Source organism: Apus apus, chromosome 6 (assembly GCF_020740795.1).
Source record: "Apus apus isolate bApuApu2 chromosome 6, bApuApu2.pri.cur, whole genome shotgun sequence".
Lineage (NCBI taxonomy): Eukaryota > Metazoa > Chordata > Aves > Apodiformes > Apodidae > Apus > Apus apus.
In genome coordinates, this window is record NC_067287.1 from 32,900,197 (window position 1) to 32,914,790 (window position 14,594).

Here is a 14,594-nt window from a genome sequence, read left to right on the forward strand (position 1 = left end):
AATGATCTTAAAGGTCTTTTCCAACCTAAACAATACTATTATTTTTACTCAATAACCCTGCTCTGTCAGCTTTCCCTTCTGACTTATGATTATGTCCTTTTATTAGATAAAACTTTGAAGACATATGTGGTCCCTTTTCATAAGACAAAAGAGCTCTGTGCTTGTCTCACTTTACTATATGCTTTACAGAAGCACCACAAAAACCACAGATTATCTGGATGGTTAGGGCATCTCAATTTCCAATGCATTTTACAGTGAACAGAAATATACCTTATCCAACAGATAATCCTGGGGCATAAATTAGTTTGGAACAGCCTTGACCTTGAGTGAACCCTGGCTCTTTGGAAATGTCCCTTAAAAAATAAGATGTGCACAAGTATTTCTGTGCAGTAGTAAAGAGGAAGCAGGAATAATATTTGACATTACTGAGTTGAAGTCATAGTCTATGTCGAGAATGATGGTCAAAAGCTTGGTTTTTCAACTGTAATAATCTCAAGGGTCCTGAACAGCAGCTACAACAACAAGAGATTTAAAAAGAAGTAGATCTGAATTACTTGCACGGGTTTTATAACAGCTGGCCAAAGCTTGCTCCAAGTAGTCAAGAAGTCTTACAACACCGAGGACGTTCCAGAAGATAATTCTGTGCCAATACTAAAAAAGGGTAAACAAAATGACCCTACCGCGGCTCCACTCTCAAAAGGCATAACAGTAGTTCAAGAACTAGAGAATTCAAGTGAGATGAAATTTATGTTGATCAATATTGATTTTACAAAAAATGCAGCCTGTCAAAACAGACAAGGCATTTGACTGAGTTTGCACGCCATTATATTTAGAAAATGAAGCAATACAAAGAAAGTATTAGTTAAGTTAGTTACATTAGCTTCCAGATGCAGCTATAAACAGGAAATGGTCATGAGGAAGATATGTTTCTAATGTATTCCAGCAGGGTTTATTTAAGCATGACAGTACTGAACAATGACCAGGAGGAAAATAATTACTGATAAAATCTGCAGGCAGAAAAAAATAAGAGGGAAAAAAATAAGGAGAAAAGTAACCTATCATCTGAAATCTAAAATCATTATAGAGGAAGTGTAAAGATCACAAAGGCTGATGGAGAGGCAAACAAGAGAGAGAATACCTCACCAACCAGAATCCCACAGAGTACCTTGCATGCAAACAAACTAACTTTGCAAATCATACCTATGGGAACAAACTTTCTTTCTTGGAAGACTATCCTGTGAAGATGGAATTAAGAAAGTTTTGATGTCATGGCAGGCTTTCCACTAACTGTAGACCTTTTCATGAAACGACAATTGGGAAGATTAATGCAATCCTTGGTCATTCCAAAAAGATCCTTTAGACAACAACGGCTGCACTGCATCAGCAGCTTGTGAGAAACTACTAAAATTTTATGTTCTGAGGTTTTCAAATGCAGAAGGATGTTGACAAAATGGAGAAAGATGACATTTGCAGAAGTTAGCTGAGGACTGGAAACCCCACTTCATAAGAAACTCCATTCTGTCAAACCAAGCTGATGGTGAAAGAAAAACACAAAAGGGTCTCTTCAGCACAGACATCCAGAGAGACAAACAAGCTTTTTAATCAAAAGTTTAGAGACAGAGTGAGAAAAGTGAAAAGTCCATGTAGATAATGTTAAAAAATCTGGTGCAATTACAGTCTTAATGCTTTTTGTGCCCACTTCCTGTTCTACGTAATAACTTACAGATACTGATCAGTAATTGCTTTCGTATCCAACCTTCTCTCTAGAAAGCCTAGTTCAGCCACATCCCAGGCCTGTGCAGTTTTAACTGCAGATCCTAACACTTATGTATCAGCCAGTTTCCTTTTTTTTCTTCTATCTTTTCTGCTTTTCTAATTCCTTCTACCCATCGGAGCACTTGACAGGGCAGATTTACACATGTTATTTACTCATTTCAGCACACATCTGAACTGTAACATTGTAGTAACACTCGTAGCTCACAGTAACAAGATTATTTAAGTAAAAATCTGTACTCTCCCTTTGGCATCAAAATGGATAATAATGTAACATTATAATGTTTCACAGCATAGCTTGGGAAGGGATAGGATGGGCCAAATTCTTAAGCTGTTAGTTTATACATATATTGTTCTCAAGCAAGACACCCAGATTTGGCCCAATAATAGTATGAGGAACTCAGTGGGATGAGGTAGCTTTTAATCAACTACTTTGGAAATTAGATCATATTTTCCTGAAATATTTTAGGGAAAGCCACAGATGCAAATAGATTTATTTTCTAAGGTTTAATTTAACTTTAAAAAATAAACACTTGCATATATCTCCTCTGTTATTACAGTAGCAGACAAAATTGCAAACATTCAGATTCTTATTAAAATTATATTTGAAACACGCATCAAGGCTTAGTAAACCACAGTAAAAGGATTAATCAGCAAAAATAACATGAGGGAAAAAAAAAATCACATTTTAAAAACAGTCAGGAGCTTCAAAGATATAATGTTTAAAACAAATTCTATCTGAATAAATTTAAGCTATGCAAATCAAAACTATTTGCTTTTATTTAATATTTACACCTCACTGCACAATTGAAGAGTTTATTAAAAAACCTCAAAACATCAAAGGTAGGTGTTTCTGTGATTTGGATGCTAATCTTCAGCCCAGGGAACAGAGGTTCACCTCCTCCATTTTATGTAGGTGTCCAGTGAGACATAATACATTGCACTTCCTAAAAGATGCCTGTCTGAGGGCAACATAGTTGTCTAATATGCGAGACAGCTTTAATACCTGGCTTTGAGAAGATGCTTTTCCTCTTTTTTTCATAAGAACATTCATTAAAAGGAAAGCTGTCTGGAAAAAAAAAAAAAAAAGCCCTATTTCTTTTGCAGTGACTACACAATCTTTTTTGAACATATTATGGTTGAAACTCTCATGCACATTTTATGCAAGTATAATAAAATCATGACCTCTGAAAAACAGCTGTCAAGAAGAGAAAAAAGGATGAAAAGGCCACAGATATGTGAACCTGAATCTCTTGAAAATAAGCCAGCTAGGGAAAAAGGTGTCTCAGAAATCCATTTCTATGGAATAAGTTGTATTTTATTTTCCAGGCTGAGAGGCAGGCTGCTGAACAATTAACCACAGACAATATACTACAGTCTTCTTTCTCTCTTTCCCTCCCTGAAGGTTTTTGCTGTTATTGTTTTCGAGTTTTTTTGGAGGATGTTGGGTTTTTTGTTGGTTTTAGGGTGGCTGGTTTTATTGTTTGTTTGATGGTGATTTTTGTTTTTGAGAGAGAGGGTAAACAGGTATTCATTTCTTCAGCTCTTCTCATCTCAGTTGCTTTGGTCTTCAGGCTGTTCCTGGCTGGTCCCAAGCCACACATTCTGCTTTCTTCAGTACTTCAAAGGGGAACAGCCATGTCTGTGAGGCTTGACTCAAAACCTCTTCATCCCAGAATTAAAACATTCTCTGTCATCCACCTTCCTTGGCTCTTCCAACAACAAATAAAACCCAGCTTTACCACAGAAGGGAGCTCAGAACAATGTCCACTGATAGTCCACTACCAGCAGCAGCAGGACAGCATCATAGCATGTGCGGAGGCATGTGAAAGAGCACTCTTCACTTTGTGTATCCTTTCGGGTCAAGGGGCTGATGAAAAATATTCCAAGTGGCTTCAAAGTGATTAATTCTATTTATGTTATCTTTAGTCATCTCCACTTACAGAGGAAAAGAGGAGGACAAAAGCAGGCTGAGTTGACAGTTGGGCAAGAGAACAGCCTTAAGTTTAGTCCTCCTGAAAACATCCCTTTGAAGACTACAAAAGCAACAGCCAAAACTTGAGGTGTTTATTTCTGGTTTCTCCCTAACACCCCTCCATGCCATTTCCTTCCGTCTGTTATGCTGATCATTCCACCTGTTCTCACCTCTGGCAACACCTCAAGCACTTCTTAAGAAGGACCAAATAAATTCCTATTTATTAATTCCTGATTTAGAAATTATATCCTTCACTAATCAAGGAAAGCAATCGTTTCACTTTATAAAATAAAGTGTAATTTGACAACACCTACACGCTTGAATAACGTAGGCATATTCTCATATGACATCTTGCTACCATTTTCCTTAGTTTTCCTTTAACTCTGTAAACTAGTTTGACTAGAAAAGCAGAAGAAAAATATTGTTTGGAATAAAATATGAGAACAGTTCACCTTTTCTTAGAGATAAAACCACACACTTTAAAACATTAGTGGCCAGCTTTCTTCTTTCTCCTGCAGAACAGCTCCAAGAAATTTGAAAACTCAAGCAGATAAAACCACTGGACAGCTCTCTAGAAAAAATTACACATAGATGCTTGAAAACACTAAATTTTCAAATTGCAACTGAATTAGGAAGTGTTTAGAAAATACAGTCAAAGTATTTGGGATAAAGCAAGTACAACAAAGAAGAAAGAAAAATTTCCTCCAAGTTATTGTATTTTACTGTAGAACATCAGCTCCACCTGCTGGGAAAAGTAAGTGCATGGAGCAGTGAGCTATAGTCCTGCACAACTCTGTTTCGCAAGGGAAGAAAGTCTTTGTGCTGTATGAGTCAAGGGCTTTTCATGTGAAGAGCTGTATATCAAATGTATATTCTGAAACAGTGTGATGGCATGATGGCTTAAGAAAAATAATTTACAGTGACAGTATTCCATAGTCTATCACTGTAAGCACATGACTTCAAAAGGTTATTAGTGTGATGCATGATAGTTATAAAAATAGGTCCAAATATTAAGGAGTCAGATATTTTGCTGCTAGCTAATTTTCATTAAAAATGAATTGTGATTAACAACACTGTGATTAGAAGCAAATACATACAATAAACATATCTAGAATCACCAGATACAAAGCTTTTAAAAAAAATCTCCTATTCAAAAAAACATATATGTTTTCTTTCAATACAAGACATTAGTTTTCGAGTTGTTTTCACTAGTTTAAAAATTTTAATTAGCATTTCTAAAGACAAGCCAGAGATGTGTGGTTAATAATAAAATCCAGTACCTCTAGACTTCTTTTGAAAGACTTCAGATGTAGAACATAAATCGACATCGAAATGAGAACTCATTTAGTGAGCATTGTTTCAAACATAAAACCTTTTTATTGCTCTCTGATTTCTGCTCCAAGATTTTTGAAGTCTTTCCAAATGTTGTCTTTAATTAAGTAGTCACTTTTATAATAAACTTGATTATGTAAGATTCCATTTAATACTTGACAGCTAAGCTCCAGACTTCCAAGTCAGACACATATATCCCATGCTTTTTAGCCTGAAGTTCCACCAGTGAGACAGACACTTAGCAGCTGCTTTGCTTATGAGAAGTCTGATAAAACATCATTAAAATAGAATCAAAACTTCTCTGTAGCAGGATATTATGTTGACAGATTTCTGCACAGAATTAACTTTGCTCAAGGTAATGGAATCACACAAAACACCTAACACTACAAGTTTCACACCAGTATTATCCATAAACTGTATGAGGAGCACACAAAATCATACATTTTGTTTCCACTAGCAGCATGCTGCAATAGTCCAATTTACATTAGCCTGAAACACTTGAAAACAACTAGGCAATAATGTGTGATGAACTGCAGCAGAGCAAATCTTTTTGGCATAAAACATTGTACGAATTGACTAAGTAAATCTTTAAAGGCAGCTGTACTATTTTGGTAGAGTGAAAATAATGGCAAAGAACTGCTGTTAACACAATTGCTAATCAATCCTGCAAAGATGGCTTTTTCAATGGAAACTTCAGTCTTACAAGCTGAGCTACATTAATAGTATTTTATGCCTTCATTCTTCTTTTTCTTTATTATAGTAATAGAGTAATAACACAGATGCAAAATTTTCAGTATTGATTCCTAACATTTTCTGCCCTTTTCTGAGGAATCTCTATTTAAATGAATAATGAAAACACTACAAAAAGTTATGGAAAGTACTATAGCAGGCAGAACAAGTTTTACATTTAAAGAAACTACAGCACCAATAGCTCTGAGCAGCTAAGCATGAAACAGTGCAATTCCCCTGCAATGTGAGCTAGCAAACAAATCAAATCAGCATTCCCTACCACAACTCAGAGTTTTAAGAGCTTTGATCCTATTAGCTGTCACTCAGTCAAGTCACAGCCATGTTAGCAACTCTCACCAAGTCAGTAACTAGCAAGTAGTAACACATGAAGGGTAAAACTAAGAACATTAGCATACCAAAAACACACTTAATTTCCCTGTCTTTCAGTTATTACACTAGGATACTTTCCAATTGTCTACCAAGCCTCTCAGTGCCCAAGGACATACAACCAAGAAGAAACAGTAAACGTTCAATTTTCTCAGCCATCTATATGCACCAGCACATAGATGGTGCTTGTGCATGCAGACCTTTTCCAAAGAAACATGAAGACCTGGAGGACAAGGCAGCAGTGTCCCTTCTCATAAAGAGCTTTATATTGGTTTGTAAACCCTATTCTGTCACTGCAGCTCTATTTTTAGATACAACACCAATTATCACAACTAGGGGGTGACCACAATTCATGCCAGTGTCATAAGACTTCACCACCAGACTAACAGTTGATGTGGATGAGACACGTTAGCTTTAGATGATGAGCAGTCAGGGTCGGCCAGCACCAGTGAAGTGTGTTTGACATTCCTACTCCTGTCCTCTGGCACCAACAGCTTTCCTGAAGTGGGTAAGTGCTGTTTTGCACCAAGGGGCATCTCACCCAACTGGGACTGATGGGAAACACTGTACAGCCCAAAGAAATGCACCGCTGAAGTCACTAGTTATTTGGTCAAGAAGGAGTTAATTTTCTTAAATTCTCTAACAACACATTTAGAGTGCCATAATTAGAGGCACTCAATAGCCAAAAAGTGAGTATGACAGCTAAAACAATCCTAAATTAGCATTACTGAAGCCCTACAGTTTACAAATAACTATCCTGACATATTAGGGTACAAACTTTACACTACAAATACTCGCATAATTTAGGAGACAATTGAATATATGAACAGAACATCTGATGATATGGAAACTAAAAGGAATGGCCTACACACTACTGAAGAGATTAGAAAAAACAGCTTTTAGAACTAATGAATTTACTCAAAAAAACTTCTCTTTGAAATTATGTTATGTTATGAATACATTCCATTAAGATTTTATTAAAAATCCTTTCTTACCTTTAATTTTCTAACAGCATCTCTTACAACTTCTGTGCCTTTGGGTTGCTCCACTTCTGTACTGCCAAGAAACTGAAAAGGTTGTAATTGGTTAGAAGTAAATTCTGGAACTGAAAGGCCTGATCAAATAATCTTACCTTCCAATTATTTAAAAGCCCCAACATTTTGGAAAGACAATTTAAATTATAGATAAATCACAAAATTTTATACATCTATTTCTAATCAAGTTAATGACAGGAATTAAATTCTAATTAGACAAATATAAGAGCTATCAAAAGCAGTTTAAAAAACCCCCACATTTTGTCTTCTCTTTTGGGAAACAAAGAAAAAACGCAAAAAAAATACTGATATAAGCTATTTCCCATGAATCAACATGGATGTTTTGGATTATGGTACTAAAACTTTCATATGGTGATGCAAGATGAATTAAAAAGGCCTGATCTTGCTCTCATAGCTGCTCTGTACAGTAACTTCATAGACTTAAAGGAACCAGTCTCCAACTTAAACAATAAAAAAGGCTCACATTCAACAAATTTCAACTAGAGATCATATCTTTACCAAGCAAGATTTTAATGAAAACCAAACACCCAGCTATTAATATATAAAGCATGATTCTTTAAAGGGACCTTACTCTTTATTTATTTGTACACTGAAAGGCTTTTACATTCTTTAGCATGGTTTTCCTTCCCTTCTATTATACTGTTAGAAATGTGTAATAATCCTGCCTGAAATACATTTGTGTAATGATTTAACTTTTAATTGCCTGCTTTTCAGATTGAGGTACAGCTGATTTAAGTAACACCGTGTACCTGTATATGTTAAAGTAATGCTAGCAAGAAAAAACAAATCCTCGTTTTTCTCTCAAGCACACAATCTGTGCAAGATGATGCCCAGAGGTACACCCCATTTTTAAGTCTTAGCAGTTTCAAAAGGAACTTACATTTGCCAAGCTACAGATAGCTTCACCACAGTAACTCTAAAGTTCTTAATTATATTAAAACTTCAAAGTGTGTTCACTGAAGTCAATGTGCTCAAGTTGTACACCTGCTAAGAAACTTTGCAGCTCTACCAATAATAGTCTCATCATAAGTTTGTTACTGACTTTGAAATATAATGTGCCACCTTGAATACAACTGACTGTAAATCAAAACACCAGGCATATCTGCTGTCAATACTCCCTAATCCCACAGCTCTCCAGCTAAGAGACAATGGTTTTGTAACAACAAAGCAGAAACCTCTATTATTGATTTGTTGTCTTTCATGTAACATCTCCGATGACTTGAAATGGAGGGTGTGTTCTTCCCTGAAAAAGTGACAGTTGCAAACAATGCATATAGAGAAAGCAGAATGATTCTTGAACATTATGGATATTACATGTGACAGAGAGAAAGGGAAAGGTGAGCAAATGTATGTGAGCACACTGATTAAAAAAAAAATAAATAGGCAACCACAGGCTTGAATGGACAAGAAAGAAAGTAAATAGGGACAGATGAGAATCTGAGAGGAATACTAATAATACACGTATCTGTACACAAGCGTATTTATGCATCACACACTTGGCTTGCTGTAACACTTTTAAGCAGGCCAGGGTACATTATAAGCAGTACAGGAGTCCTGCATAAACACAGGCAACAACAGCTGCAAGCCTGGGCAAGGCTCAGTGATCAGAGAACACAGGTTGCTGCTGCCCATGGTGAAGCAGCAGACAGTTGAGCGTACTCCATACATGTGCTTCCCAACATTTGTGTAGCTTTGAAACTGGCAGCTTCAGAGGCATTATCAAGATAAGCAGGCTGGTACTTCTTGATACACATTTAGGGCCATGCCTTGGGTGGAATCATGTCGATTACAACTCTCGACGCCCTGGGGTACCGTGCCTTGCCTGCAGCCACTTCTCCAGAAGGGCACAGGGCTGCCCCAAATAATAACTTCCATAAATACTGTTTTCTCACAGGGTTGTACCTCATTCTAATACACATCATTGCCTTAGAAAGTGTGAGCACCAAATTGAGCTTATACCACAGCTGGGGCATCTGCTAAATTTCACTGAAATTGTAAGCTCATAGTAATGTCCCCAAAATTAGTATTTCTCATAATGGACAGGGGGAAAGCAGACATGTAAATAGAAAGACTACCTCCAACTAATTGGGTTGGCTCAGCAAGTTACAAAAACAAAACAAACAAAGCAACAACAAAAAAAAGAATAAAAAAGAAATAACCAAGACTCAAGTACATGGCAACATCATGAGCTTTATATACAATTTTAGGGAACATAACCAAGCAGAATTCTACCAGTCATTCCCAATGCACTACCTTCTAGACAAGTATTGGCTTTGACATTAAGCATCACTACTGAAACTTTTATTGCTCTCTGCAGTTATGAACTGTATGTAGAATTAGAGCTCATCCTTAATAAACTATGCAGCATAAGAAAATAAAGTAAGATGAGTTTAATCCATAAATACAAAGGAGATTTGTAGCACAAATGTTAGTATCAGAGACAATGAGACTGTGTCATGGGTTGCATTATTTGAACCCAAAATCTATTTTTATCTCTTAACTGTAGTTGTGTTTTTTTTTTTAATTCAGGTGAGCTCCAGTTTCAGTTATAACTGCTTATATGTTTCATGCCTGCCATTCATATGCTTCCTCATTTGATTCAGTTATTGTTAGTTTTGGTAAGATGATAATAAAAAAAGCAATTAAGAATATTCTGAATATTTGTGTTAATTAGACTGACCTCCTTTGGTGCAATATATTAAAAGAATTTCAAATCAAAATCACTCATTTTCCAATTGTAAAAGAATGATCATGCATTGAGTTTAACATATAGTTTATGTATTAACTGGAGGCTTTTTATTGCCCACTTTTTCATGTGTTCTGTACCTTTTCTGTGTGGTCTGACCTACCATCATATTTTGTTTAATATTAGGTACCAGTTAATATGACATTACTCATAATTGTTAAGCTAAGCAAACACAGATATATTTGCTGAGACTTAAGCTAACAAGCTCCATGTGAGGAAAGCCTCTGTGTTCAATCAAATCCCCAAGACAAAATGGACACGCTGCCACCTCCAGGGCTTCCAAAGTAAATAACAACTAATTCACCATCATGAAATGGGGAGATGAACATTGCATTATCGTTGTCCCACCAGATTTTTCTCACGAAATCTCACACAAACACAGAGAACAAATATTTGTTCTATCGGGAATTCGGTACAGCTGTGGCATGACTAGCATAAACATTCATGCTGGAAGAGTTCCTGCAGCAAAAATTTCAACGTTAAAATGCTAAATAAGAATTCTCCCTTTTCAAGATCACGATCCTTTGGAAAAAAAGCAATACTGATGCAGAATCCTAGATGGGAGCTTTATAAGTCAGCAATTGCTTTGACCATTTCTTCCCTCATTGATAATTCCCATTAAGGAAGAGAGTTGTTGACTAGCCACATAAAAGACCAACAGCTCAGATCAAACTGTTTATACTGAATATTAGCAGACAACCAGATATGCTCACTTCACATGCAAAGATTCACAAGATCGTGCAGCAGCAGATAATTTAATGGACACTAATTCATCATAATACAAACTACAGAAACCTATCAATGGCAACAAGTGGGAGAGTAAGTCAGTGCCAGAATGACCATGAGAGTTGTTTTATACCACAAACTAATAAACAGACACTTTGCAGGGAATATCTCTTCCTTCATATCGCAGCTGAAATGAAGTTTTCTACGCATTTAACTTAAGCAAGACATAGTTTGGTCCAATTCCACAGTGAAATTATTCAAAAGACCTTTTAAATTGTACTTGGACTGGAAAAACTAAGAAAATAAATGGAAAAGTGAGCTGTTTTTACTTTTATTTTGGTGGCTCAAGTAAAGGTCAATTCAAATGTAGGGCAACTTCTGACAGGTCTATTGCTGTTACCACATGCCCAATAGCTATTAGTAAGGTCAGATGAATTGTTAAGGTTAACTTCCTTCCTTGCCACCAACAAAACAGTCTCTGGTAATTCCTCTCCTTGTCAGCTCACATTTTGTCTCTCAATTGTTTTGTTTTGTTTATTTGTTGTGTGGGGGTTTTTTTCTTTGTGGTTTTTTTTCGTGTTGTTTTGGTTTTGTTGTTGTTGATTTTGTTTTATTGTTGGGTTGTTGTTTTTTTTGTTTTTACACAAAGTATATGCAGGTGCTTTTCACTTATGCGAAATACAGAAAAACTAATTCACCCTCAGGATAAATTAAGTTTTACCAAGGACAAAAAAGACATTAAACTTAAATGTTGACTTAAGAAATAGATAAGGTGCACTTTTGAATATTTAACACAGATTTCCACTCTTCCAGTAGAGAGCAGTGTAGGATATTTTTAATAATAAAACAACATCTGTTTCGTTTTGTCATCACATTGCAATCTTTAAACAAACCCAGTCTTTCACAGAGCCACATTTCTCTGAAATCCCTGAACACTAAAAGTGGGGGTTTTTAATGTATATTTAAATGGAATTATATTTTAAAAGTACTTACTAAACTTACACAATAAGAAAAAGGAAAAGCAATGTAAAATTACTGGATACCTACTGCAAAAATTTGACAAATTAGCTCCTTCTACAGCACAAGTTGAAGGAATGTTGCTTTAGTGATGAAAGGAAGACAAATGTATCTACGTTCTGATAACATCAGAATAACAGTATATCATATAAAACAAGAATTAAAAGTTTTGAAGCTATGCAGAAAACAGATGAACAAGTGTCTAAGTTGTTAATCACTTCCTAAAACATGAACAGTTTTTGTTCAGCCTTGCATATGTGAATCTTCACCATCAATTACACAGCAGAAGTTCACCACAGACTATAATTAAACACCTCTTTCCCCTCCTTCTATTTTGGGTTCCTTCTCTTTCCCCACCTGTAACATCTAAGCACCTTTCTGGGCCCCTCAGTTCCAAGAAGGGCAGGGAACTGCTTGAGAAAGTCCAGCACAGAGCCACAAAAATGGTTAAGGGAGTGGAACATCTCCCTTATGAGGAAAGGCTGAGAGAGCTGGGTGTCTAGCTTGGAGGAGACTGAGGGGCAACCTCATCGATGTTTATAAATACATAAAGGTCGAGTGCCAGGAGGACGGAGCCAGGCTTTTTTCAGTGATATCCAGTGACAGGACAAGGGACAATGGGTGCAAACTGGAGCATAGAAGGTTCTACATAAACATCAGAAAAAACTTCTTTACTGTGAGAGTGACAGAGCACTGGAACAGGCTGCCCAGAGAGGTTGTGGAGTCTCCTTCTCTGGAGACACTCAAAACCCACCTGGACACATTCCTGTATGATGTGCTCTGGGTGATCCTGCTCTGGCAGGGGGGTTGGACTGGATTATCTTTCAAGGTCCCTTCCAACCACTAAGATTCTGTGATTCTGTGAAAACAGCTTCTTTGGTTCTCAACACAGGTTTTTGCCAGAGTACATAAATGTTAGGACTTTTCCCTTTTTGGGAGTTGCACTTCTTCAGTGACACCTCAAGAACAACCACATCTCCCAGGCATGATTCCTGCTCACTTTAGAGCAGAAATCAAACTTACCACAGGAAAATATGAGAGAGAAAAGTGCCACAGACTCAGCACACTCCCTGAATGTCCCCTGCTTGTCTGACTGTAATGTTGAGTACAAATACTAACGGTCACAGGAAAAACATTCTAAGCATTTTTCTGAGGAAGCATTTGGGTACTATTTAGGAAAAAAAAAAAAGGAGAAAACACATCGGTGAAAATATTTACAGTAATTAAGGACAGAAAAAACTACTTGATAAGCTATTAAACATTGAGGAGGAAAGAGCACTAGAGAATAACAGAATTAGGTAACAATTAAAAAAACAATCTTTCAGATGCAGGGATATAAAACCACATCATGTTTAATTTTAAGCAACTTATCAGTAAGCTATATCAGTTTAATTTGTACTTTATTCTCTAAAAGCACAGTAACTAAGAAGTCATTAATATCAAATGTGCAAACAACCATCTCAGTTTTGAATTTATTTCAGTGACTAAATAATAAAGAGTATAGTTTGATAACTGAAGCTTAACATGTCTTTGACCAGTTGATGGACACAGATAATACAGACATTTCCTTGGTGCAGTACACCTCACCAGGCTCTGAATGGGGTTCTTGCCAGGAATCCGAATGTCTAGAAACAGGAATAACTAGAAGTACTCTGGTATAGATGCCCAAGAAACTGAAGGCATATGGCAGCCATAATCCAGCCTACACCTGTCTTCTAACCCATATTTAGATTTGATGAGAAATTACATGGCTGTTCACTGGGAGAAAATCTCAAAGCATGGTCCAAATAAGCTAAATCTTGCTTGGTGCAGTTTTAAAGGCAAAAGAATGAGAATAACTTCCTCAAGTCCCACAGCTTTTTAATCTATGCTCAGATGGGAAAAAAAAACTAAAGGACACAGAAAAAGGAGAACACAATAGGAGTTCACACTAATGTTAACAAAACCCATTTGTTTGTAAGCAAAACTTCAGAAGAATTTACTAAACATTTTGTACATTATCAAAACTTAGACCTTCCCCAGAGAGATCCATGAGGTGATGATAGACTAGGGCAGCTAACAACAACGATATATTTAAAATTAAATCAGATTGCAGCACAGCTACCAAAGCTGCTCTTTGAATAAAAACGTCTAACCCTGAAAGTAAATTAGCATTCAGAAATACAGTTAGTACCTCCCAAAATGAAGATATGAGCCAGCTGGAAAGAAAGCAAAAAGATAAAAAGCTTATTTTGTCAATCTGTAACTATAGAAAACACCAGTTGTACAAGAAAAAAAAACAACAAACATTCAGTATTTCTTCATTCCATCAGTCTACACAGAACTTGAAAAGCACGTCTCAGACTGTATCATACCCTGAAGAGCTGTGAGGCTGATTCTTAAGACTATAATGGAGCTGAGGTGGTGATGGGGTTTGTGTACACTGCTCTCCCATTGCATACACCATGATCAGCCACCTTACAGATATCCAGATTTTAGTCACAGCCTGAGAACAAGCACAGCCACATGCAGACATAGTTCTACCTCAAACAACTGGATGACTCTGGCTTTGCTCTGCAGGCTTGTTAGCTGGAGCAAACAGTTTACTGCTGGTCTGAGGGACCTCTACATTCCCACACAGTGGAAGAAGGCACAGAGGCAGCAACAGGAGGGCAACAGGAATACTCCTTAGAGATACTCCAGCTTAGAGCAAAAATCCTGCAAGGTCAATTAATTTCTAGAAAATTCTTTTAAATCTTTTTGATGCATAGGAAAAGGGCTTAGAGGAAGAGTTCAACAATGCACACATGACAGTGATGCTAATAGCAATAGAAAAATCATACCGAAGGCCTGGTTTTCTTTTAAAAGCTTCCAA

The 14,594-nt window shown here is 36.6% G+C and overlaps 1 protein-coding gene across 10 annotated transcripts in view; it reads right to left on the reverse strand.

Moving 5' to 3' along the window:
* The window catches only part of GULP1 (GULP PTB domain containing engulfment adaptor 1), a 145,661-nt gene that overhangs the window by 35,915 nt on the left and 95,152 nt on the right, over positions 1 to 14,594 (reverse strand). For all 10 annotated transcript variants that reach the window (XM_051623323.1, XM_051623317.1, XM_051623318.1 and 7 more), the window contains one exon: positions 7,192 to 7,263. In XM_051623323.1, coding sequence (XP_051479283.1) covers positions 7,192 to 7,263 — 72 coding nt within the window. The remainder of the gene's footprint in view (positions 1 to 7,191; positions 7,264 to 14,594) is intronic.